Source organism: Melospiza georgiana, chromosome 26, assembly GCF_028018845.1.
Source record: "Melospiza georgiana isolate bMelGeo1 chromosome 26, bMelGeo1.pri, whole genome shotgun sequence".
In the NCBI taxonomy this organism is placed as follows: Eukaryota; Metazoa; Chordata; class Aves; order Passeriformes; family Passerellidae; genus Melospiza; species Melospiza georgiana.
In genome coordinates this window covers 5,462,900-5,485,827 of record NC_080455.1, presented here as the reverse complement: position 1 = coordinate 5,485,827, position 22,928 = coordinate 5,462,900, and the positions used below count along the sequence as shown (strand labels likewise).

At 61.5% G+C, this 22,928-nt stretch overlaps 4 protein-coding genes across 9 annotated transcripts; 3 read left to right on the top strand and 1 right to left on the bottom strand.

Moving 5' to 3' along the window:
* Positions 1 to 2,044: 2,044 nt before the first annotated feature.
* Positions 2,045 to 10,922, bottom strand: PCSK4 (proprotein convertase subtilisin/kexin type 4). Its single transcript, XM_058040629.1, has 15 exons — positions 10,716 to 10,922; positions 10,208 to 10,312; positions 9,628 to 9,741; positions 8,960 to 9,088; positions 6,771 to 6,847; positions 6,588 to 6,676; positions 5,615 to 5,787; positions 5,330 to 5,542; positions 4,028 to 4,128; positions 3,671 to 3,774; positions 3,457 to 3,574; positions 3,167 to 3,337; positions 2,848 to 2,972; positions 2,505 to 2,624; positions 2,045 to 2,433 (listed from the first exon to the last, which is right to left on the bottom strand). Exons 1-15 carry the CDS (start codon positions 10,920 to 10,922, stop codon positions 2,045 to 2,047), a joined length of 2,235 nt encoding a protein of 744 aa, XP_057896612.1.
* Positions 10,923 to 11,065: 143 nt separating this feature from the next.
* REEP6 (receptor accessory protein 6) lies at positions 11,066 to 16,429 on the top strand. Its single transcript, XM_058041013.1, has 5 exons — positions 11,066 to 11,258; positions 13,844 to 13,937; positions 14,512 to 14,650; positions 15,233 to 15,401; positions 15,982 to 16,429. Exons 1-5 carry the CDS (start codon positions 11,144 to 11,146, stop codon positions 16,020 to 16,022), a joined length of 558 nt encoding a protein of 185 aa, XP_057896996.1. The 5' UTR covers positions 11,066 to 11,143; the 3' UTR covers positions 16,023 to 16,429.
* Positions 16,430 to 16,509: 80 nt separating this feature from the next.
* Positions 16,510 to 18,305, top strand: C26H19orf25 (chromosome 26 C19orf25 homolog). 5 transcript variants are annotated; one of them, XM_058041018.1, is made up of 3 exons: positions 16,510 to 16,546; positions 17,094 to 17,271; positions 18,114 to 18,305. In XM_058041018.1, the coding sequence occupies exons 2-3, from the start codon at positions 17,121 to 17,123 to the stop codon at positions 18,293 to 18,295; spliced, it is 333 nt and encodes a 110-aa protein (XP_057897001.1). In that variant the 5' UTR covers positions 16,510 to 16,546; positions 17,094 to 17,120; the 3' UTR covers positions 18,296 to 18,305. The 5 variants fall into 5 exon arrangements, with proteins under 5 accessions (XP_057897001.1, XP_057896997.1, XP_057897000.1 ...); XM_058041014.1 differs by having other exon boundaries at positions 16,530 to 16,594; XM_058041017.1 differs by having other exon boundaries at positions 16,531 to 16,570.
* A 987-nt stretch (positions 18,306 to 19,292) lies between these two features.
* Positions 19,293 to 22,925, top strand: LOC131093725 (granzyme M-like). 2 transcript variants are annotated; one of them, XM_058041012.1, is made up of 4 exons: positions 19,293 to 19,567; positions 20,277 to 20,427; positions 21,278 to 21,538; positions 21,691 to 22,925. In XM_058041012.1, the coding sequence occupies exons 1-4, from the start codon at positions 19,296 to 19,298 to the stop codon at positions 21,877 to 21,879; spliced, it is 873 nt and encodes a 290-aa protein (XP_057896995.1). In that variant the 5' UTR covers positions 19,293 to 19,295; the 3' UTR covers positions 21,880 to 22,925. The 2 variants fall into 2 exon arrangements, with proteins under 2 accessions (XP_057896995.1, XP_057896994.1); XM_058041011.1 differs by having other exon boundaries at positions 21,278 to 22,925.
* Positions 22,926 to 22,928: the final 3 nt, after the last annotated feature.

Genomic DNA, 22,928 nt, shown 5'->3' with positions numbered 1-22,928 from the left:
GGAGTTCTTGGAGAGCGTTTCCAAGACCTATGAGGTACCCAGAGCCCCCGGGGGCTGTGGGGTGACCCCTGAGGGGTTTTGGGGTGACTCAAGCAGCCCATGAAGGCTTCACCCTCTCTCTGCCAGATCTTCATCTACACCACTGCCAAGAAGGACTATGCCAAGAAGCTCCTGGAGGTGCTGGACCCCAGGAAGAAGCTGATCAGGTGATGGCGCTGGCAGTGCCCTGCTGGGCACCCCCAGCGTGCCAGGGCAGGCTCCCCACGGCTTTGTCTCTCTGCCAGGCACTACCTCTCCCAGCAGGACTGTGTCTGCTCCCAGGGCTGCTACTGGAAGGACCTGACCCAGCTGGGCAGAGACCTGGCCACGACGGTGGGCCTGGACCATGCCATGCAGGGCTTCCCTGCCCAGGTAGGGCACTGCCACTCCGGGGGCATTCACGTGTCCTGGTTGGAGCTGTGCGGGGTCCAACCCTCTCCCTGTGCCCTCCCCAGGCTGCCAACTGGATCCAGGTGCCACCGTGGTCTGGGGACCCTGAGGATGAGGAGCTGCTGCGCCTCATCCCGGTGCTGGAGCAGCTGGGACAGGCGGTAGGACAAAGGGACAGGAAAGGGGACATGGGACAGGGGACGTGGGGTTGGGGACGGGAAAGGGACAGGAAAGGGGATGTGGGGATGGGGAGATGGGGTTTGGAAAGGGATGTGGGGATGGAGGGGGACAGGATGGGGACAAGGAGAAGGAGGTGTGGGGATGGGGACAGGATGGGGACATGGGATAGGGGATTTGGGGATAGAGATGGGAAAGGGACAGGCTGGGGACATGGGGATGGATGGGAACAGGAAGGGGACAGGGGGATGGGGACAGGAAGAGAACACAGGACATGGGGATGGGGACAGGGGGATGGGGATGCAGGGATGGGGAAGGGGACTGGAAAGGGATGTGGGGATGGGAAGGGGATGTAGGAATGGGGATGGGAACATGGAGATGGGGATGTGGGGACAGGAAAAGGACACAGGACATGGGGATGGGGACAGGAAGGGGACACAGGGCTGGGGATGGGGGACATGGGGAAGGGGACACGGGGACAGGAAGGGGACAGGCACTCTGGCACAGCCCGCCCCTACCCCGTCTGTCTCTCCCCGTGCAGGAGGACGTGCGCCCCGAGATCCAGCGGCACTTCCAGCTGCCCACTGAGGGTTAGGCCAGGATGGGGAGCACCTCCAGGAGAGCCCTGGACAAGCTGTGCTCGGGGGCATCCAGCCCCTCATCCTACACACCTGGGCTGGGTGGCTGTGCCAGGGCTCTCCCTTGGTGTTTGCAGGGTCCCAGCTCATCCTGGGGGTGCCCCCGAGGAGAGCCCCTGCCCTTGGAGACAAACTCCATCGTGGCTCCCTCCTCCCCCTGCTCTGGAAGGTCCAGCCAAGGTTCTCACGGGTCACTCATTATAAGCTTTGGAGAAATGTCTGGCTCTGCCTTAATTCCCAAAACTCTTCAGCTGAACAAACACACAGTGCTGGGGAGGGGGAGGGCACAAACCACACCTCCCCAGCATCCTGGGGCAGCCCAGGGTGCTGGCACGGGGCCTGTGCCATCTGTGCCCCGTGCCACCGGTGCCATGTGCTGGGGCACAGCTGCCACTGTGCCAGTCCCCGTGGGACAGAGTGGCTGGGGGTGCAGGACCCCTTTTAAGGCCTAAATCTGCTGGTGAGCAGGAACTGGGGACTCTGGAGGGGTTCTGGGCTGGACTGGAGGCCTTGGCTGCCTCTGCTGTGCCGGAAGCCACCTGGGTGCAGCTGTTTGGGGACACGTCACAGCTCGTCCCTCTGCGCCTGGGAAAGGGCACAGGGCTCTGTCCCCCCGGCAATGTCCCTGTCCCCAGGGCTGTGGGAGGAGCCGCCACCACTGTCCCCTCGCACAGCTGGGAAGGGGAATCCATCACTGTCCCCTCACAGGCGCTGCTGGGAAGGGGAATCACCCTTGGAAAGGAAAGGCAACAACGGGTTTATTTGGGAAGGCAGGAAGCACCCCTGCCCTGTCCCTGGTGTCACACTGTCCTCCTGGCCCGGGGACAGCACAGGGCACCTTTGCCAGCACGGAAACCCACCCTGTAGGTGGGGTAGAGCACCCCTGCCAGAACCAGGCTGCTGCAGGCCAGGACAGTGACAACCACCAGGTCCCTGCGCAGCCTGGCCGGGCTGGGCGAGCCCTCTGCGGGCTCCTGGCACGTGTGGGTGATGTCCTGGAAGGTGTGGCCCGAGGGACAGGACGTGCAGTTGTTGGCCCAGGAGCCCTGGCAGGTGTAGCAGGAGGGGTGGCAGCTGGCACACACCAGGGCAGCGCCCCTGGGGCTGGCACTGCGGCTCCGGCCGTAGTAGCGCGGGGGGCAGTAGGACAGGCAGGAGCCGTGGTGGATGTACAGGGAGCTGCCACAGTCTGTGGACAGAGGCTGGGGTGAGGCCCTGGGGAGCAGAGCGATGTCATTGTCCCCACAAAGCCTCGCTCACCCTCACAGGCTCCCTGCTTGTCCCTCCTGAGGCACTCATCGGTGGCAGTGGCTGCGGAGCGCCGGGCTGGCATGTCCTCATCTGTGCCATGCAGGTGCAGGATGAAGGCGGTCAGCTGGCCTGGGCACAAGGAGGGACAGGGGGCTGCCAGGTGAGGGACATGGGGCTAGAAATTTTGGGGTTGTGTCCTGCTCCTGGCCCTGTGCTGGCCAAGGAAACCCTCAAAGCCAACACAGGAGGGCTCATGGCCAGGAAGGAGAAGCCAACAAATTTCCCATCCAAGGAGAGGGGGAAGGAAGAATGACCAAGCACATGGTGACCCCAGGAAAAATGGGGTGCCCACCTGTGTTCTCAGCATCACCCCTGTTCTCCAGCTGCAGGGTCCAGATCCCCTTGGGGTTCTCATCCCAGAAGTGAGTGGACATGAAGGTCCAGTCCTGGTAGCCGTCCTGGCTGGTGTCGTAGGGGCTGGAGGAGGAGAGCAGAGCTGGGAGTGCCAGCCCAGGGCCCTGCAGGGGCAGGGGGTGACCTGAGGGGTCACCCTGTGCTCTGTCTGAGGGGACACTCCCCGTGGCAGGGGTCCTGAGGAATTTTGGGCCCTTTTTGGGACTCTCCAGGCCCTGGGGTGGCCGTGGGAGCCCCGGTGCCTGCTCTGTCCTTACCGCACTGTCACCAGCGTGGACGTGGTGCCCATGGGGCTGCTCAGGGCCACCACCAGGTCCCCCCTGCGGCTGTAGCTCAGTGACAGCTGCACCTGGACGTGCTCCAGGGAGCGGATGCTCTTGGAGCAGGAGGAGGCATCCGCGGAGATGACGAGCTTGGAGCTGATGTCCCTGACAAAGACAAGCTGCAGGTGAGGACATTCCCTCTCCTATGGCCTCCAAGCACAGCAGACCCACTTTTTGTGTCCCTGTGCCTGTGAGAGGCTGGAGCTGGGGTCACTGTCCCTTACCTGGGGACCTGGATGGCCTGGACTGAGCACTTCTCCTGTGGCCGGGTCCCTGTCCACGTCATGGCCTCCTGCACCAGCAGCCCCGCGTCCAGCAGCCCATAGCCGTAGTAGTGGCTCACTGGGACACAGGTGCCACCCAAAAAAGGGACCTGTGAGCCCTCAGTGCCACCAGGAGCTGCTGGAAGGTGTTTGAGAGGCTGAGCCCTGCACTCACCCCTGCGCCCGACGCCGTTCTCGGCCCAGTCCTCTGCCTGCAGGTGAGCGGGTCTGGAGGCCCTGATGATCAGGTGCTGCAGGTCACGCCAGGTCAGGGCTGGGCTGGAAGCAAGGAAGGTGTGGACAGAGGTCTGGGTTGGTTCTTAAGGGGGAGATTTGGCTCTTGTGGGGTGGGTAGAGCAATTATCTGGGCCTGATTCCCCCCCCAACCTCCTCCAGTACCAAAATGGGAGCAAAGAACTCCAGAGGACAGCACCTCCCACAGCTCTGCACCCCAACCTTCCTGCTTTCCCTGCCTTTTCTCCTCCCTGCTTGGGCCCCAGCTCTCCCTGGGCAGTGTCCCTGTGTCACCTACTTGGCCTCCAGTGCCAGGGCCACCATTCCTGCAGCCAGCGGGGCCGAGGCTGAGGTGCCCGTGTGTTTGTCTGTGCAGCGGTGGTGCAGGTCCGTGGTCACCTGGAGGGGACACAGGGGTGTTGAGGAAGATGAAACAGGAAAGCCTTATCAATATGATTGTCTGGCAAAAGATTTTGAGAATATGGAAACTATAAGTGAGATTGAAATGAAAGCAAGCTTTGAGATCCCTCAGTTACTGAACAACAGGAAAACAATGGTGTGGCTGGCTGAAGGTAATCTCCTTTTGATCAGACAATTCCCTCTGCTTGCAGACATGTCTAAGGGGAAGAGCAGACCCTACAGCTTGGCAGAAGGGGCCCAAAGAGGAGCTTTTAGGGTTTAAAATGTAGCACAGTATGGTAATGTAATGATTCTTACAGGCTGTATGGAGATGCTGTAGGATTTGTATCTTGTACTGGATTGGTTAGTGAGAATCAGAATATTCAACACAGGAGAAGATTTATTGTATTGTAACAGGAACTTCACTCTCTTGCCCCTTTTACTCTCTCACCCTCTCATCCTCTCTCCCCCTCTCTCCTCTCAGGCCTGCTCTGAGCTGTGCCTGGCAGCTCCCAGCAGGGCCCTGCACCCAGGCCCTTTGCAATAAACCCCAAGTTCCAAGACCAGAAGAAGATTTATTGTATTGTATTGGGAACCTCACCCTCTGATCCTCTCTTTTATTCTCTCATTCTCTCTTTACCACTCTCTTTATCTCTCTCTCCCTCTTTGGGGCCTGCTCTGAGCTGTGGCTGGCAGCTCCCAGCAGGGCCCTGCACCCAGGCCCTTTGCAATAAACCCCAAATTCCATGACCAGAAGAAGATTTATTGTATTGTAACAGGAACCTCGTCCTGTTTTACTCTCTCTTTACCCTCTTTACTCTTCCTCACTCTCTCATCTCTTTACCATGCTCTTGCCTTCTCTCTCTTTACCCCTCTCTCCTCTTGGGCCTGCTCTGAGCTGTGGCTGCAGCTCCCAGCAGGGCCCTGCACCCAGGCCCTTTGCAATAAACCCCGAATTCCACGCCCTGGCTGCAGAGATCTTTCATCTCCATCTGTCCTGACTGTGCTACCCCTGACACTCCTACAGAGGGGTCTCAGGACTCCTTCCAATCAAACTCCCTGGGGTTGGGTACCTTCAATAAATTCTCCTTTCAGATCCCTCTGCGTTTTGGGGCTCTACACAGACACCCAGCTCAGCAAGACTGTGACCAACCCACGCTGGCATCTGTGTCAGCCCCAGAGCTGCTGCTGTGACACTCACAATCTGCACCTTGCTGGTGGTCCTGCTGCTGTAGGTGGTGGTGAGGATGGCAGGGCAGCTCTCGCTGTAGAGGGGCCGGTGCCCGTCGCCCAGCACGCTGCCCACCGACACCGTGTAGATGCTGTTGGTGTACCCGTCGCAGTTGCAGTTGTCGTAGTTGGTGCCACCATTGCCTGAGGCCCAGATGAAGATGGAGCCGAGCCCACCCCGTCCCTGTTGAAGAGCAGAGGGAGTGAGCAGGGTGTCCTCGTGTCCCTGTGTCCCCAAGGGCAGGGCTGGGCTTACTTGGACGACTCCTTTGTGGAAAGCGGCCGCAGCCAGGACTCCAGGCCCATCCACCGTCCTGCCATCATCCTCAGGGCCCCAGCTGGCACTGTAGATGTGGATGTACTGGGGCTGCAGGCTCAGGGCCTGGGCCTCCACTATGTCCATGATGGAGCCGTCCAGCATCCTCACACCTGAGGGCAGGCACGGGGCAGCCGTGGCCGAGGGGTGGCAGCACCCAGGAAAGGTTGAGGCTGCTCCAAAGGGACAGGAGCCACGAGGGGACAGGAGCCACACACGTGCCACCCCGAGGGCAGGGCCTGGGGACACCTTGCCAGGCCCCCCAGGGCTTTGAGCAGCTTTCACATGCCCCTGCCCTAAGGAGATCAGTCCCCCATGGGTCTGTGCCCTGCCATGTGTGCCCTGCCACGAGCCACTTCCCAAAGCTCCTCGTTAAGCCTTTTGTAATTAAGCCCAGGGAGATTTTAACCCCCTTTGCCACCCTCATTTCCACAGCAGAGTCTGAGCCTGCCCTGCTGGGTGCTGGGCTGAGCATCAAACCCCTGATGTGGGGCAGCACCCACCCTGGGCACCCCTGTAATGCCCAGAGCATCCTTATGTGGGGCAGCACCCACCCTGGGCACCCCTCTAAAGCCCAGAGCATCCCTAAATGGGGCAGCACCCACCCTGGGCACCCTTGTAATGCCCAGAGCATCCCTAAATGGGGCAGCACCCACCCTGGGCACCCCTGTAAAGCCCAGAGCATCCCCAGGTGGGGCAGCACCCACCTTGCTACCCCAGTAAATCCCAGAGCATTCCCCCCTGGGCTCCTGCATCCCTAAATGGGGCAGCACCCACCCTGGGCATCCTCACATGGGGCAGCACCTACTCTGCCAACCCTGTAAAGCCCAGAGCATCCCCCTCTGGGCTCCTGCATCCCCACACGAGGCTGGAGCTCATTTCCATCTTCCCTCCCATGGGACCAACCTCTCACCTCCGATTTTGGCGTTGTAGGCGACGCCTGCCCCACAGATGCCATTGTTGGCCACAGCTGCCACTTCCCCTGCACAGCGTGTCCCGTGCCTGGGGGGGCGCAGAGTGACCCTGTGAGGGGTGGGGGGCCTGGGACAGCCCCCCCAGAGCTGACCCCCCCCTCAGTGCAGGACCCAGCCCTCACCAGTTCTTGTCGCTGTCGCTGTATCGGGGCTGCGGATCGGGGTCGTTGCTGTTGAAGTCGTAACTTGCCAGCGGGTCCTGTTACACAGGGAGGCAGTGGCTGTCCCCAAGGGCCCTGGCTGGGCTGTGACAGCTCGGCACAGGCGCCTGGCACCGAGCCTGCTGCTGGCACTGCCTGCCAGCCCCGGGGACAGCGGGGCCCCTTGGTGCCCCGAGCTGGAGCTGAACGCAGCCCTGAGAGGGAAAGGGAGCACCAGGAGGGGCTGGGGGAGCTGGGAAGGGGCTCAGAGGGAGGAAAGGGGGAGCAGGGGGGACCTTGTGGCTCTGCAAAACTCCTTGACAGGAGGGGACAGCCAGAGGGGTCGGGCTGTGCTCTCAGGGACAACAGGACAAGAGGGAGCAGCCTCAGGGTGTGCTAGGGGGGGACATCAGCAGGAATTTCTGCATGGAAAAGGTGCTCAGGCTGTGACAAGAGGGAACAGACTCAGGGTGGGACAACAGCAGGAATTTCCCCATGGAAAGGGTGGCCCAGGGAGCAGCCTCAGGGTCTGCCTGGTGGGGACATCAGCAGGAATTTCTGCATGGAAAAGGTGCTCAGGCCTTGACAAGAGGGAGCAGCCTCAGGGTGGGAACATCAGCAGGAATTTCTGCATGGAAAAGGTGCTCAGGCCTTGACAAGAGGGAACAGACTCAGGGTGGGACATCAGCAGGAATTTCCCCATGGAAAGGGTGGCCCAGGCAGGTTTGGAGTGCCCACCCCTGGAAGGGCTGGAGGTGGCACTCAGTGCTCTGGGCTGGTGACCTGGCACAGGTTGCACTCTGTGATCCTGAATCCCTTTCCCACCCTCAGTGGCTCTGGGGTTCTGCACAAAGGGGTGAAAGCAGCACAGCTTTGCTGTTCCCCTGACAGAGCCCTGTCACCTGAGGGTGACCCTCGCTGGCCACACAGCCCCAGGAGAGCAGCCAGGAGCCACGGGAAGGGTTGGTTGTGTTCCACACCCCCAGAATTTCCTTCCCTTCCCTTCCCCGTGCAGCACAGGAGGCTTTACCAGCTGTACTGGCTTTGCAGCTTGCTGTAATTACACCAATTTGGGGGCTCCAGAGCGTGTACAAGTTCAAACATTTCCTCCTCAGTGTGAGATTGCACTGAGGGAGGCTCCAAACCTTGGATCCAGCCCTGGAGAGGCTGAATTCCCTCTGCACAGTGCCAGGGTGAAGGAATTGACCCTCTGAGCTTTCTCTGAGTAATTCCAGGGCTGGGGTGAAGGAATTGACCCCCCAAGCTCTCTCTGCACAGTGCCAGGGTGAAGGAATTGACTCCCCGAGCTCCCTCTGCACAAAGCCAGGGATGGGATGAAGGAATTGACCCCTCAAACTCCCTCCTCACAGTTCCAGGGATGGGATGAAGGAATTGACCCCTCAAACTCCCTCCTCACAGTTCCAGGGATGGGATGAAGGAATTGACCCCTCAGACTCCCTCCTCACAGTTCCAGGGATGGGATGAAAGAATTGACCCCTCAAACTCCCTCCTCACAGTTCCAGGAATGGGATGAAGGAATTGACCCCTCAAACTCCTTCCTCACAGTTCCAGGGATGGGATGAAGGAATTGACCCCTCAAACTCCTTCCTCACAGTTCCAGGGATGGGATGAAGGAATTGACCCCTCAAACTCCCTCCTCACAGTTCCAGGGATGGGATGAAGGAATTGACCCCTCAAACTCCCTCCTCACAGTTCCAGGGATGGGATGAAGGAATTGACCCCTCAAACTCCCTCCTCACAGTTCCAGGGATGGGATGAAGGAATTGACCCCTCAAATTCCTTCCTCCTCACAGTTCCAGGGGTGGGATGAAGGAATTGACCCCTCAAACTCCCTGCTCACAGTGCTAGGGATGGGATGAAGGAATTGACCCCTCAAACTCCCTCCTCACAGTGCCAGGGATGGGATGAAGGAATTGACCCCTCAAACTCCCTCCTCACAGTTCCAGGGATGGGATGAAGGAATTGACCCCTCAAACTCTTTCCTCACAGTTCCAAGGGTGGGATGAAGGAACTGACCCCTCAAACTCCTTCCTCACAGTTTCCAGGGATGGGATGAAGGAATTGACCCCTCAAACTCCCTCCTCACAGTGCTAGGGATGGGATGAAGGCTTTCCCCCCCTTCCCAGCTCCCTGGACACCCCCATATTTACGTAGTTGGCAGCCAGGTCGGGATGATCCTTCTCCAGCCCATCATCCAGCACAGTCAGCACCACCCCCAGCCCCGTGTAGCCTCTGCTCCACGCCGTGAGGATGTTCAGGTCAGGGTGGATGTCGTTGTTCTGGAAAAACAGATTAGATTTGATTGGCAGGGGTCACCTCAGAGCCCTGCTGCCTCATCACTGCCGGTGTTAGATGGCTTTGTGGCCTGAGAAGGGCATTGCCAGGGGGCAGGGAGGGATCCTGCCCCTCTGCCCAGCCCTGGAGGCACCTCTGGGGTGCTGTGGATGTGGAGTGGGTCCAGTGGAGGGTCACAAGGGTGAGGATGGGGTTGGAGCATCCTGACAAAGAAAAGCTGAGGGAGCTGGGGGTGCTCAGCCTTGAGAGGGGCCCTGGGTGCAGAAATGGCACCAGAGGAACCAGGGCAGGGACTGGTCCCAGAAATTCCCCCTGCACAGAAGGAAGAACTTCATCAGTGTGCAGTGAACAGAGACCAGAGGGGTTGTGGGCTCTCTCCCACTGTGGATATCCCAGAACAACCCAGAGCAATCCTGTGCCCTCTGGGATGGTGCCCAGCAGGGAGGTGGCACTGGATGCACCACTGCTCTCCTCCATGCCATGACTGGGGTGGGGATCAGGAGGGGAAGGAGCCCGTTCTCACCATGTACCACTGCTTGGGGAACCAGGGATCCGTGGGCACCACGCTGGAGCGTGGCATACCGTGGGCACCTCTCCTGGAGCGCCTCTTCAGCGTCTGCTGCTCAAACCACAGCACCTGGGCACGGAGCAGCGCTGTGGGTGCCAGGCAGGGCCTGCCCACAGCTGTGCCCCGGCTCCCTGTGTCCTGCTCTGTCACAGACATCTTTGATGAGAAATCCTTTCCTTAGGATTCCTCCTCCTGAAAAGCTGAGAGGCCTCAGGAACAAAATGTAAGCATTGATTATCTGCTGCTGTGGAGTGCAACAGGTGGAGTTTTGATTAGCCTATGTTGGTTGTTTCTAATTAATGGCCGGTCACAGTGAGCTGGCTCAGACAGAGAATCCATGCCACAAACCTTTGTTATCATTCTTTCCTATTCTATTCTTAGCCAGCCTTCTGATGAAACCTTTTCTTCTATTCTTTTAGTATAGTTTCAATGTAATACATGTCATAAAATAATAAATCAACCCTTCTGAAACATGAAGTCGTCTCTTCCCTCAGCCTGAGACCCCTGTGAGCACCATCACACTCCTCCTCCCTACCTGGGGGTCCCTGGAGAGCCGCATGTGCCACCCCCAGTGCCTGCTCAGGGCTCTCTGCCTGGTGCCACGGTGGCTGAAGTGGTAGAAGGGCTCTCCCTCCATCACCTGCGGGCACAAAGAGCCGCTCTGAGCTTTGCCAGGGGCAGCTGTGGAGGTCAGGATGGCAAATTCAACACTGCGGTGCAGCACAGGCAGAAAGTGTCACTTGGGGGGACAGAATGGAGTCCTGGGGAGGGGCTGGGTGTCCTCTGCATGCTCAGAGGCTGTTTGCTCTGAGGGTGTGGGGATGCTGGCACAGGGTTCCCAAATTCCAGGACGTGTTTGAGAGGAAATGTTGGATGGGGCTCGGAGCAATGTGGCCTAATGAACGATATCCCTGCCCATGGGACAAGCAAAGGGGACAAAGTGGTTGCACAGGGCGGGTATGAGCGAGAAGATCGGACCAGGGGCACAGGGGGTGAGCTGGGCCAGGGCCACACGGGGCGAGCTGGGCCCGCCCAGGCCGCACCTGACCCAGGTAGAGCAGCCCGTGCCGGCGGGCCAAGTCCCGAGCGTCCCGCAGCCCCGCCGCCACCCGCACAGCCCAGCTGCTCAGGTAGACGCGGGGGGGCCTGGCGGGGCCCGGAGAGGCGCTGGCGGCCACCACGAGCAGCGCCACCAGCACCGGGAACAGCGACAGCGCCAGCGCCGGGCCGGGCCCGGGCCGAGCCGCCATGAGGCCACTGCGCGCGTTGCCATGGCAACGGCGTCCGCCCCGCCCCCCGCACGGCCTCGCCTCATTGGCCCGCCTCGACCCCCGCCCCGCCTCCCCATTGGCCACGCCTTCCGGTTTGCACCGCCCATCTGCCGCTGGCCACGCCCCCCCCGCCGCGCTGACCGGGGCCGGGGTCGGGGTCGGGGTCGGACCGGGGCCGCTCCAGCTCCCGCATCGCCGCCATGGCCGCCCTGCAGCAGCGCCTGGAGGGCTTCCTCCACAGCCCCGGCCCGATCGGCGACCTGCTGGCGCATCTGGAAGCCCGCACCGGCGTCCAACGGCTCTACCTGGCCTCAGGTGCGACCGTTACCGCGGGGCCTCCCCGGTTCTCCCGTTCTGCCCCGTACGGTGGGGCGCCGTGGCGGCTGCTCGCCGTGGCTCTGGGCTCAGCATGGAGAGGGCAGGCAGGACTGCCCTGGTTTTGGGTGCGGAGCGGGGCCGGGCTGGGAGGGGGTGCCGGGGGTGACATCGCTGTCACCGCGCTGCCCCCTCCTTGCCAGGCACCAAATCCCCAAATCCTCAAGGCAGCAGGGTCCGAGTGTCAGAGAGACCCTCGAGACCCCTGGCTCTGACGGGGGGTCCCCATTCTGCGTGAAGCCCCAGATTGTGGTGGGTCGGATGGGGCACTGGGGATGGGAGTTTGTCCCCGTGTCCCACCGTGGGGACCGTGGGCACCCGGCCTTTACCCGGATCCCTGTTGTTCATTAATGAGGAACCGGCCGGATTCTCCCCGGGGATCCTCTCCCCTGACCCTCGGCCCTGTGCCCTCTCTGCCAACTTGAACCGGCCTCATCCCCGCCCTCCATATCGAGATTTCATATCAAACCTCCCGGGAGGGCTCAGGGCTTCCCTGTTTGCTGTGTCCCTCCGAGCCTTTGGCCTCCAGGTGTGATTTCCTGGCCCTTCACCTGCAGCAGGGCTGGTGCTCCCACTCTGAGGGGAGGAGTGTCCGTGGAGGAGCACGAGCTGCTGTGCAGGTTGGGTTTGGATGTAGTGCCACTCAAGCAAAACAATCCTGGGGATTTGGTAAGGCTCAGATGTGATGGTAGAACAAGAGTGGACACACCAAAAAGGGATGGTTCTGCATTCTGGATCCCTGTCCTGGAATGGAGAAGTTCATTAGTTCATTATTTAGTTCAATGTTGCTGAGCTAAAAATTCCCAATTTCTCCCTCCCATAGCTCTGGAGCAATCCCTAATTTGTGTTTGAACCTTGGGCTGGGGTTTGGAGCAACCTCTGGGCAGCACCACCTCCAACTTCTCCCCCAGCAAAGCCTCTCCCTGGGCTTTTGCTGTTACATAAATTTCTCTGGGGCTTCAAATCCTGCGAAATCCCTTCTAAGGCTCTTGGGGAGTGAAACCCAGCACTGCCTGGACCTGCCTGCCCTGCTCGGAGGGCGGTTTGGGATCGCTCCAAAGCCACGCTGCTCCTGCCCGTCTCCCGTGCTGCGGGTGCCCGGATCGGGGCCGCATTACTTTATAACTAATAAATTCCTGCCCAGGAATGCTGCAGCGAGCAGAGCTGGGATTATCCTCCCTCCAAGCCCGACAAGGACTTTAATTCACCCACACAGGTTAATTCCCAGCTTGCTTGCTGCTGCTGCGGGAGTTTGTTCATGTGCCGGGCTGCACAAATCGCTCCATCCCAAATATCCCTGAAGTTTTCCTGATGCGAGCCGGGCTCTGTGGCGCTTTCCACCCCAAAACCTCCCTGTCCCACCTTCCCCGGCCTCCAGCGAGCGCTGGGCAGGTTCCACCATTAGGCTGCGGCTCGCCTTTAATTAATTGAGCGATCTAATTGAGCGGCAGCAGCAGGGCAGCGGGGTTGCATTGCCGCTCCCAGGGGAGCCAAGCCTTGCTGCGGCTGCGGGAGGAGCCCGATCCGGCAGCGGGGCTCGTCCTTGAGCCGCGGCTCGCTCGGGGAACGCCGAGCGGGGGAGACGAGCGGAGCCTTGACTTTGGACCATGGGTGTGTTGTCAGCGTCTCCGGTTCCTGCCGCGCTGGCCCCGCTCCAAGGGCCGAGAGCGCGGCGAGGTTGGGCTGGTAAAAGTCCCCTCCGAGCCAGGGGAGGGGACAGACGGTGACAGGAGCGGCTCACGGGTGCCCCGGGGAGGAGCAGGCTCCGCCACGTGCCCCGTCCCACCGAGCATCTGAATTAACGGGGGGGTGGTCGTTACCTGTGACCATGTTCACCGGGGTTTTCAGGGGAGGGAAGAGACGAGAATGTTGGCTCCATGTTTCAGAAGGCTCGGTTTATTATTTTATGATATACATACATTAAAAGTATACTGAAAAGAATAGAAGGAAAGGTTTCATCTCAGAAGGCTGGCTAAGAATAGGATGGAATGGAATGGAATGGAATGGAATGGAATGGAATGGAATGGAATGGAATTGAATGGAATAGAATAGAATAGAATAGAATAGAATAGAATAGAATAGAATAGAATAGAATAGAATAGGATAGGATAGAATAGAATAGAATAGAATAGAATAGAATAGAATAGAATAGAATAGAATAGAATAGAATAGGAAAGAATAGAATAGGAAAGAATGATAACAAAGGTTTGTGGCATGGATTCTCTGTCTGAGCCAGCTCACTGTGACTGGCCATTAATTAGAAACAACCAACATAGGCTAATCAAAACTCTACCTGTTGCACTCCACAGCAGCAGATAATCAATGTTTGCATTTTGTTCCTGAGGCCTCCCAGCTTCTCAGGAGGAAAAATCCTAAGAAAGGATTTTTCATAAAAGATGTCTGCGACAGTTACCCCCCTGCCACGCCCCATTCCCATTCTCTGGGTTGAGAATCCCACTCAGGAGACCCAGCTCAGGGGTCTCCCCTGGTGGCAGCAGGCTCCAGACTGTCCCCTGTCCCCGCAGGCTCCGTGACTTTCCTGGGGCTCTACCTCATGTTCGGCTACGGCGCTTCCCTGCTCTGCAACATCATCGGCTTCGTCTACCCCGCCTACGTCTCGTAAGTACCTGGCCCACACCTGGAGAGCGCTGCCCGCCCTTGGCTGAGGGTCTGCCTGCTCACTCGAGAGGCAATGATGGCTGGGAAGCTCTTGAGACCTTCCTGGAAACGCTGGGACCGTGCCAGTGCAGTGGGCAGGTTCCCTATGGGGTGTGGAGGGTTTGGGGAGGTGATCAGCCCAGGGCTGAAGCAGCTGTGTCCTTCCTCTCCTTCTTCCTTTCCTTCTTCCTTTCCTTCTTCCTTTCCTTCTTCCTTTCCTTCTTCCTTTCCTTCTTCCTTTCCTTCTTCCTTTCCTCCTTCCTTTCCTTCTTCCTTTCCTTCTTCCTTTCCTTCTTCCTTTCCTTTCCTTTCCTTTCCTTTCCTTTCCTTTCCTTTCCTTTCCTTTCCTTTCCTTTCCTTTCCTTTCCTTTCCTTTCCTTTCCTTTCCTTTCCTTTCCTTTCCTTTCCTTTCCTTTCCTTTCCTTTCCTTTCCTTTCCTTTCCTTTCCTTTCCTTTCCTTTCCTTTCCTTTCCTTTCCTTTCCCCCTTTCCTTTCCCCTTTCCTTTCATTTCCCCTTTCCTTTTTCCTTCCACAGCATCAAGGCCATCGAGAGCAGCAGCAAGGAGGATGACACCATGTGGCTCACGTACTGGGTGGTCTACGGCGTTTTCAGCATCGCCGAGTTCTTCTCCGACCTTTTCCTCTACTGGTTCCCCTTCTACTACGCTGGGAAGGTAACGCTGAGCTCCTCCCATGCCGGGGCTGTCCCGGGCTCCTCCCATGCCAGGGCTGGACGGGAGGAGCTGGTTGTGCTGGGCTCTGGTGGGTGGTGATGCCCAAAGAGGCTCCCTGGAACAGAGTTAGGTTAACAGAGTTAAAGGAATTAAGTAGGGATTTATTAAAAGGGTTCACCTTGGGCAGTGTAAGAACCCAGCCAAGGCTACACCCAAGCTGGATGGCGGGTCATGAGTTTTCACACTTTTATAAGTTTTGGTCTGTTTCCATATTGGGGTTAATTGTTCAATCACAGCTCCAGGTTGTGCAGTCCCACCCTCCCAGGTTGCTCCCCTGTTGTTTGCACTTTTTGGGCCTGAGTTGCAGTGCTGTCCTTGGTTCTGGGACTGCAAAAGGATTTTGTGTGACTGAGCTGTGAGGAGAACTTGCTTTAAATGAAGTTCAGAATTCTAAACTTGTACAGAATGTGGAAAATATGAAAGCTAAAACTTGAAGCATCAGAGGGGCTGCACCCAGCCCGGATCTGGGATCTCCAGTGAGCTGGGGGTCCCTGGAGCACTGAGCCCCCCCTGTGCCCGCAGTGCCTGTTCCTGGTGTGGTGCATGGCCCCGGTGCCCTGGAACGGCTCCCAGCTCATCTACCACAGCGTCATCCGACCCTTCTTCCTCAAGCACCACCAGGCCGTGGACAACATGATGGGTGGCATCGGCACCAGGGCCCTGGACGCGGCCTCCAGTGTCACCCGAGAAGGTGACTCCGCTCCCCCTGTCCCTCCACCTGCTCCGTGCCCAGGTTTGCCCAGCTCAGGGGCGCTGGGCAGCTCGTTAATGTTAATTAACCGCGAGTGATTGTTTCTGGGTGCTCGGGGCGTCACGGTGCCCTCTCTAACCTCTCTCTCCTCCCTGTGCTGCGCGGTGCAGTCCTGCACACTCTGGCCAAGAGCAGAGCCCGGCTGGCGGCCGGGGTGGCCCCGCAGCCCAGCCTGCCCGTAGGTACCGAGCCGCGGGGGCCGGGCCGAGCCCCGTGTCCGCCGCGGCACCGCCCGAACCGCTCTGCTCCGGTAGCACCGGCCCGTTCTCCCGGGGCGTGGGTAGAGCAGGCGCTTCCCTCCCGCTTCTCCATAGCCAGACGCCATCCGTGTGTCCATCCGTGTGTCCATCCGTGTGTCCACCCCTGTGCCCAAATGTCCCTTTAGCGCTGCTGCCGAGCTGGGGCTCCCCTCCGGAGCTGTGACCGCCGTGCTCAGCGGGACCGGGAGGGAGCGGGACGGTGACGCGGGGAACCGGCCGGACACCGGGAACGGGCATTAACGGCGTCCGTGTCTCCGCAGGCGTCAGAGCATCCCTGAACCTGGCAGAGAAGGCGAAGTAAGAGTGTCACCGGAGCCACTGGTACCGGCACCACAGCTCCGGTACTGGGATCAGTACCGGCACCGTGCTTTCAGTACTGGTACCGGCATTCTCCGTTCTGGCACCGAAGTCCCCCATGCCGGCACTACAGACGCCGGTACCGGCACCATGCTCCCGGTATTGCTACCGGCATCCTCCGTTCTGGCACCGAAATCCCCGATACAGACGCCGGTACCGGCACCATGCTCCCGGTATTGCTACCGGTATCCTCCGTTGTGGCACCGAAATCCCCCGTACAGACGCCGGTACCGGCCCCGTGGCCCTGCTGACGGTACCGGCCAGCCCGGGCCGTTGCCGCCCGGGATCCCGAGTTCGTGCAGCCCGAGTGTGTTGTACCCCAGCCCCCCAATAAACCCCGGTGCCCCCCGAGCCCCGCGTGTTCCGCGACCCCGCGCGGCGCCTTTAAGAGCGAAGGGGGGCGGAGCCTTTGGGTGAGGGGCGGGGCTTGTCTGATGACGTGTCCGGAAGTGCGGCCGGCATAGAGGGGTCGGTCTGTCCGTCCGTCTGTCGGTCCGTGTGCGGTCCGAGGTGTCGGTCTGTCCGGTGGGGGGAACAGGGGGCTCTGTCTGTGTGTGCGGGGGGCGGAGGGGGCCGGTTTATCTGTGCAGGGCTCTGTCTGTCTGTCTGTCCGTCCGTCCAGCGGCGGGGGTGGCGTCTGTCCGTCTGTCTGTCCGTTGGAAGGGGGGGGTGAGGGAGTCCGTCTGGGGGGGGGAAGGGAGTCGGTCTGTCTGGGGAAGTGGGGCAGCACAGGGGATCTGTGTGTCTGTTTGGGAGGCAGGCAGGTGTCCGTCCGTCCGTCTGTCTGTCTGTCTGCCTGTCCGGAGGGGAAGGTGGGGAGGGGGTTTCTATTTGTTCTGTTTGGGGGGGAGCTCTGCCTGCTGCGGGCAGTCTGTCTGTCTGTCTGTCCAAAGGGCAGGCAACAAAGGGGGTCTGTCCGTCTTGAGGGGATAGAAAAGGGGAGCTGTCTGTCTGTCTGTCTGTCCGTCCGGAGTGGCAGCGCCCTCACCTCCCCCCCGCCCTCCCCGTTCCGCAGCCCCTCCCCACATGAGCCTCCCCCGGGATGAGCTCCAAGGCCAAGCGGGTGCTGCCCACCCGCCCTGAGCCCCCCAGTGCCGAGCAGATCCTGGCGGACGTGCAGGGCACGCTGCCCTCCGACCCCGTGTTCGTCCTGCCCGCCGAGCCCCCCCTGGACCCCCCAGGCCCCGCTCCAGGTGAGCCCTCGATGGGGAATGGGGGGCGTGGGGACCCTCTGAGCCCCCCCAGGTGAGCCCTCGCTGGGGAATGGGGGGCGTGGGGACCCTCTGAGGCCCTCGATGGGGAATGAGGGGACATGGGGACCCCCTGAACCCCCCCAGGTGAGCCCTCGCTGGGGAATGAGAGGCCATGGGGACCCTCTGAGACCCCCAGGTGAGCCCTCGATGGGGAATGGGGGGCGTGGGGACCCTCTGAGCCCCCCTAGGTGAGCCCTCGATGGGGAATGAGGGGCGTGGGGACCCTCTGAGATCCCCAGGTGAGCCCTCGATGGGGAATGGGGGGCGTGGGGACCCTCTGAGCCCCCCCAGGTGAGCCCTCGCTGGGGAATGAGGGGACATGGGGACCCTCTGAGCCCCCCTAGGTGAGCCCTCGCTGGGGAATGGGGGGCGTGGGGACCCCCTGAGCCCCCCCAGGTGAGCCCTTGATGGGGAATGAGGGCACATGGGGACCCTCTGAGCCCCCCCAGGTGAGCCCTCGCTGGGGAATGGGGGGCGTGGGGACCCTCTGAGCCCCCCCAGGTGAGCCCTCGATGGGGAATGGGGGGCGTGGGGACCCCCTGAGCCCCCCCAGGTGAGCCCTCGCTGGGGAATGGGGGGCGTGGGGACCCTCTGAGCCTGCTCAGGTGAGCCCTCGATGGGGAATGGGGGGCATGGGGACCCTCTGAGACCCCCAGGTGAGCCCTCGCTGGGGAATGGGGGGCGTGAGGACCCTCTGAGCCCCCCCAGGTGAGGCCTCGATGGGGAATGGGGGGCCATGGGGACCCCCCAGCCCCGCTGAGCCCCGGCTCTGCCCCCGCCAGGCTGCCCCGAGCCCGCGGCCGAGGAGCGGGAGCGGCTGTACCGGCAGATCCGCTCCTACGTGGGGATGAACCAGCGGCTGCAGCAGTCCCGGGAGCAGCTGCGGGAGTGGCGCCGGGAGCTGCAGAGGGTCGGGGAGGCGCTGGAGCGCGGCATTGCTGAGATGAGGCAGAAAGCGTTCTGAGGGACCGTGCTGGGCGCCTCCACGCTGTGGTTTCACCTTCCCAACGCCGTTTGCGTCGCGAAAATCCGGATTTGGCAGCACAGCCCCAGTGAGCTTTTCCCAGGGAATACCGTGATCTGCCAGACCGGCACAGTGGCACCTTCCCGGTGCTGCGACAACGGCCTGCACCCCTCCTTGTGCCCCCGAACCGGCTGCCATGTCCCTCGTGGGTGCCACATCCTCTCCTCCCTACGACTTTTCCCTCTGGTACTTCCCCGAGGATGACCCCATCGCCGAGCGCATCGCCGAGCGCCTCAGGCAGGAGGGATTCCGGGGCTTCACCGAGCACCAGGACCGGGTGGCCGGGACCTCCGTCATCCTGACGGCCGTGGAGGCCATCGAGGCCAGCCGTGTGGCCATCCTGCTCCTCTCGGCCAAGTCCGTGCGTGACCGCTGGTGTCAGCGTGTGTCCCAGTGGAACCTGTTCCACAGCATCCAGCAGCAGCAGCAGCAGCGCGGCCCCAGGGTGGTGCCCGTGTGCGTGGGGGTCAGCAGAGCCGAGGTGCCGCCGTTCCTGCAGCACCTGGTCCCGCTGGAATACACGAACGAGTTCTTCTTCCAGCGGCTGCTGGCCAGCCTGAGGTCCTGCCCAAGGAGCGGGGCCAGGAGGGTCCCACCCAAGGGGATGAACTGAGGGGCCTCCATAAAGGGGGCTGGTTGGGGGGCCAGCACCGCCCCGTGGTGTGGAAAACTGCCCTGTTTTGCTAATAAAGGTGGTGGGAATGGGTCACCCGGCACAAATCTCACAAACCCCCATTTTTGGGAGCTGGAGGTGCTGCTTTTCTGTCTGCTCTGAGCGCTGGGGGGGCCCGTGGGTGTTTCCCACCCTCACAGGTGTGACCTTGTGGGTGCTTCTTCCCCTTCCTGCCTCCCCTGAGCTGCATCCGTGCCCCGCTGCTGTCACACGGCCCCCGGGGCTCCTCCAGCTCGGCAGCTGCACCGGGAGCTGTGGAAGGGCAGGATGGGGGCTCGGGGCTGCCTGGGGCCGCTGCTGCTGCTGCTGCTCCTCCCTTGGGCCGGGGGGTCCGGCGTGGGCTCGGAGTCACTGCCCGGGGCGGTGGCAGCTGCTGGTGGGGACAGGATGTGGCTCCAGCCCTCCATCATCGGGGGACACGAGGCCAAACGCCACTCCCGGCCCTACATGGCATTCCTGCAGATCGGGGGTAGCGCCTGTGGGGCAGCGCTGCTGCACCGGCGCTGGGCACTGACCGCCGCACACTGCCTGCCTAAGAGGTGAGTCTGGCACGGCTGGGTCCTGCTGGGCACGGTTGGGTCCTGCTGGGCATGGTTCGGTCCTGCCTGGCACGGCTGGGTCCTGCCGGGCACGGCTGGGTCCTGCTGGGCACGGTTCGGTCCTGTCTGGCATGGCTGGGTCCTGTCTGGCATGGTTGGGTCCTGCTGGGCATGGTTGGGTCCTGTCCGGTATGTCTGGGTCCTGCTGGGCACGGCTGGGTCCTGCCGGGCACGGTTGGGTCCTGCTGGGCACGGTTGGGTCCTGCCCGGCACGGTTGGGTCCTGCCCGGCACAGTTCGGTCCTGCTGGGCACGGCTGGGTCCTGTCCGGTATGTCTGGGTCCTGCCCAGCACAGCCGGGTCCTGCTGGGCACGGTTCGGTCCTGTCTGGTATGTCTGGGTCCTGCCCGGCACGGCTGGGTCCTGCCCGGCACAGTTGGGTCCTGCCCGGCACGGCTGGGTGCTGCTGGGCATGGTTGGGTCCTGCTGGGCACGGTTCAGTCCTGCCGGGCACGGTTGGGTCCTGCCCGGCACGGTTGGGTCCTGCCCGGCACAGTTGGGTCCTGCCCGGCACGGCTGGGTCCTGCCGGGCACGGTTGGGTCCTGCTGGGCACAGCTGGGTCCTGTCTGGCACAGTTTGGTCCTGCCCGGGGAAGGGGACGGGGCTCCGGTGACCGGCCCCGGGCTGACCCCGCTCCCGGGCCGGGCAGGTTGCGGCACAAGGGGCGGCTGCTGGTGGGGCTGCACAACCGGCGGGACGGTGAGGAGGAGGAGGGCGCGCAGAGCTTCAGCATCCGGGCTGCCTGTCCCCACCCCGGCTACGACTCATACACGAGGGAGAACGACCTGCTCCTGCTGCAGGTGCGGCTCGGGGGGCCCCGAGCGGGGCCGGGAAGGGGCGGGGAGTTCGCACGGGCTCGGGGCGAGCTGCTCGGTGCCATTTCCTCTTCTCACCCCCAAGAGATTTCACACCTGGGTGTCATCTCCCCGCTGTCATTACCCCGAAAGCTGCTCCTCTCCAGGCTGAACAATCCCAATTCCACAGCGTTCAAAGGGACGCAATCCTGCTGGAGGCTGTGGCAAAACAAAACATCAGAACCCCTCAGGTCTTTCCATTCCTCCTTGTGTCTTGTCCCTCCTGAGATCAGGGCTGAGTTTACATGTGCACAAACCTACTGGTGCTGTGCAAGCAGTGGAATATAGAGAGAATTGATTGGACCCATTTGGTTGTTTTCCTGCCTCTTTGGAGCAGAAGGGCTCAGATATAGTAACACGTTCTACAAAAATAACATTTTTACCTTTTATTGTGCTTCCTCTTGTAAGATGAAGCGCTGAGTTGGAAAATACAGTTGTTGGGAAGCATCTCCCTTCTATCTCAAGGCCAAAAACAACAAAGAGTTTAGGGCCAAGGATCAGTGCGGGGCTCCCCCTCAATCCCCCACCTGCAGCATTGGGGTGCTGCCATTTGAACCCCCACCCTCCCGCGGTGTTGGGGTGCTCCCCTTTGAACCCCCACCCTCCCGCGGTGTTGGGGTGCTCCCCTTTAACCCCCCACCCACCTGCAGCATTGGGGTGCTCCCCTCTGAACCCCCACCTTCCCGTGGTGTTGGGGTGCTCCCCTTTGAACCCCCCACCCACCCGCGGTGTTGGGGTGCTCCCCGCCAGCCCCTCTGCCCATCTGGGGGGTTCTGACGTCGCCCCCCGCCCGCAGCTGGACGGGAAGGTGACGCTGAGCAGGACACGGCGCCTGATCCCGCTGGCGAGCCGGGAGCCGGCGCCGGGGGCGCGGTGCAGCCTGGCGGGCTGGGGGATCGCAGACCCCCGGCATGGGGGGCTGTCACCCACCCTGCAGGAGCTCGATGTGACGGTGATGGACACGCGGATGTGCAACAACAGCCGCTTCTGGCACGGCGAAATCGGCCCCACCATGATCTGCTTCCAGGGCCTGCGCCGCGGCTCCGCGCCCGCCAAGGTGAGAATTTGGGGCTCCAAGGGTGCTGAAAAACCCAAAAACCCCGAGCCTGGCTGCGGGAGGGATGCTCACCCTGAGCAGGTGGGATGTTCTCCTGGCCATGGTGGGGGTTTCTGTGCCCTGGTCCATTCCCCGGTGTCACCTCCCCTCAGGGTGACTCGGGGGGACCCTTGGTGTGCGGGAGGCGGCCGGCGGTGGCCGGCGTCATCTCCTTCAGCGGCGAGAACGCCACTGACCCTTTCAAGCCACCCGTGGCCACCTCGACCGTGAAGCACAAGAAATGGATCCAGAAAATTCTGCGGAGAGGCTGCGGGTCCGGCCGGCCCGAACACACGGGATAGAGCAAACACCCATTCCTATTTACACAGGTTGGCTTTTAATCGGGAATACTGTCCAGAGTCTGGTAAAATAACATCCTTAGTACATAGATACAGTGATGGCGAGCGGAGCCCGGCGGGATTGTCGGTGGAGGAGGAGGAGGAGGGCGGTGGTTTGCAGCCAGGGGGTGATCTGGCCCTCCTGCCCACCCCTGTGCTCCATTACAGCACCCGGCAGTGCTGCTCCTGGGATTTTCCTCCTTTTCTTCAGTCCCGGCCACTGCCAGGGCAGGGGGGCTCCAGTGGGCATTGGTGTGCCCATCCCCATCACCCCAGTGCGCATCCCTGGGGACCCCCTGCATATCCCCACAGTCCTGGTGTCTCCCTGACCCCACTGTGCAGCTCAGAGCTCCTCCCTGTGTCCCCAGAGCCACCCAGGTGTGTCCCCTGCACGTGTCCCCATAGGCCTGTGTCTGTCCCTGCAGCCCCCCGTGGCACTGGGATGGGGGGCACAAAGGTCCACCCAAAGCAGGGAGTGATGGTGTAGGACTGGAGGTATCCAAGGGTCTGGGACCACCAGGATTGGGGGTCCCTCTGCAGCCCAGCCCGTTCCCAGGGGCTCAGGCACTCCCTACACACCCCAGGGTTGGCACCTGGGCCTGGCTGGCAGCAGGAGTGTGGGGGTGTCCCCAGGGTTTCGTGCTCGTGGGCGTAATCCAGTCCTGGATGGATTCGTGTCCACACCCACAGGGACACCCCGGGATCCTGGCTGCGAGCTGAGGCTCTCCTGCCCTGGCATGGGAGGCTGGGGGGCTCTGGGTGAAGCTGAGGGACCCCAGACCCTTTCCTGAGGGTTGGGCATCCTGGTGCCAGCTCAGTACCCTGTCCCCTCCCAGAGCAGCCCCCCAGCCTGGTGACAGCCCCCTGTGAGCAGCCCCTGGGATGAGCCCATCGGGACCCCGGCCACCTCCACGAGCTTTGCCCGGCTCCTCCTGCACCATTTCCCTCTGCCACCACCTCGGACCAGCACAGATCAGCCATGAGGAACCTCCAGCGCGGAGTCCTGGTCCCCA

What these genes read in the sequence shown, in the direction of transcription:
- PCSK4 (XM_058040629.1), bottom strand. Translation starts at nt 10,922, where the DNA reads ATGGCGGCTCGGCCCGGGCCCGGCCCGGCGCTGGCGCTGTCGCTGTTC. An exon ending in CTACAACGCCAAAATCGGAG is followed by an intron (nt 5,788 to 6,587) that starts GTGAGAGGTTGG and finishes GCCTGCCCTCAG; the next exon opens with GTGTGAGGATGCTGGACGGC. An exon ending in GGGTGATGCTGAGAACACAG is followed by an intron (nt 2,625 to 2,847) that starts GTGGGCACCCCA and finishes CCTTGTGCCCAG; the next exon opens with GCCAGCTGACCGCCTTCATC.
- REEP6 (XM_058041013.1), top strand. Translation starts at nt 11,144, where the DNA reads ATGGCCGCCCTGCAGCAGCGCCTGGAGGGCTTCCTCCACAGCCCCGGC. An exon ending in GTCTACCCCGCCTACGTCTC is followed by an intron (nt 13,938 to 14,511) that starts GTAAGTACCTGG and finishes TTCCTTCCACAG; the next exon opens with CATCAAGGCCATCGAGAGCA. An exon ending in CTCCAGTGTCACCCGAGAAG is followed by an intron (nt 15,402 to 15,981) that starts GTGACTCCGCTC and finishes GTGTCTCCGCAG; the next exon opens with GCGTCAGAGCATCCCTGAAC.
- C26H19orf25 (XM_058041018.1), top strand. Translation starts at nt 17,121, where the DNA reads ATGAGCTCCAAGGCCAAGCGGGTGCTGCCCACCCGCCCTGAGCCCCCC. An exon ending in CCCCCCAGGCCCCGCTCCAG is followed by an intron (nt 17,272 to 18,113) that starts GTGAGCCCTCGA and finishes TGCCCCCGCCAG; the next exon opens with GCTGCCCCGAGCCCGCGGCC.
- LOC131093725 (XM_058041011.1), top strand. Translation starts at nt 19,296, where the DNA reads ATGGGGGCTCGGGGCTGCCTGGGGCCGCTGCTGCTGCTGCTGCTCCTC. An exon ending in GCACACTGCCTGCCTAAGAG is followed by an intron (nt 19,568 to 20,276) that starts GTGAGTCTGGCA and finishes CGGGCCGGGCAG; the next exon opens with GTTGCGGCACAAGGGGCGGC. An exon ending in ACGACCTGCTCCTGCTGCAG is followed by an intron (nt 20,428 to 21,277) that starts GTGCGGCTCGGG and finishes CCCCGCCCGCAG; the next exon opens with CTGGACGGGAAGGTGACGCT.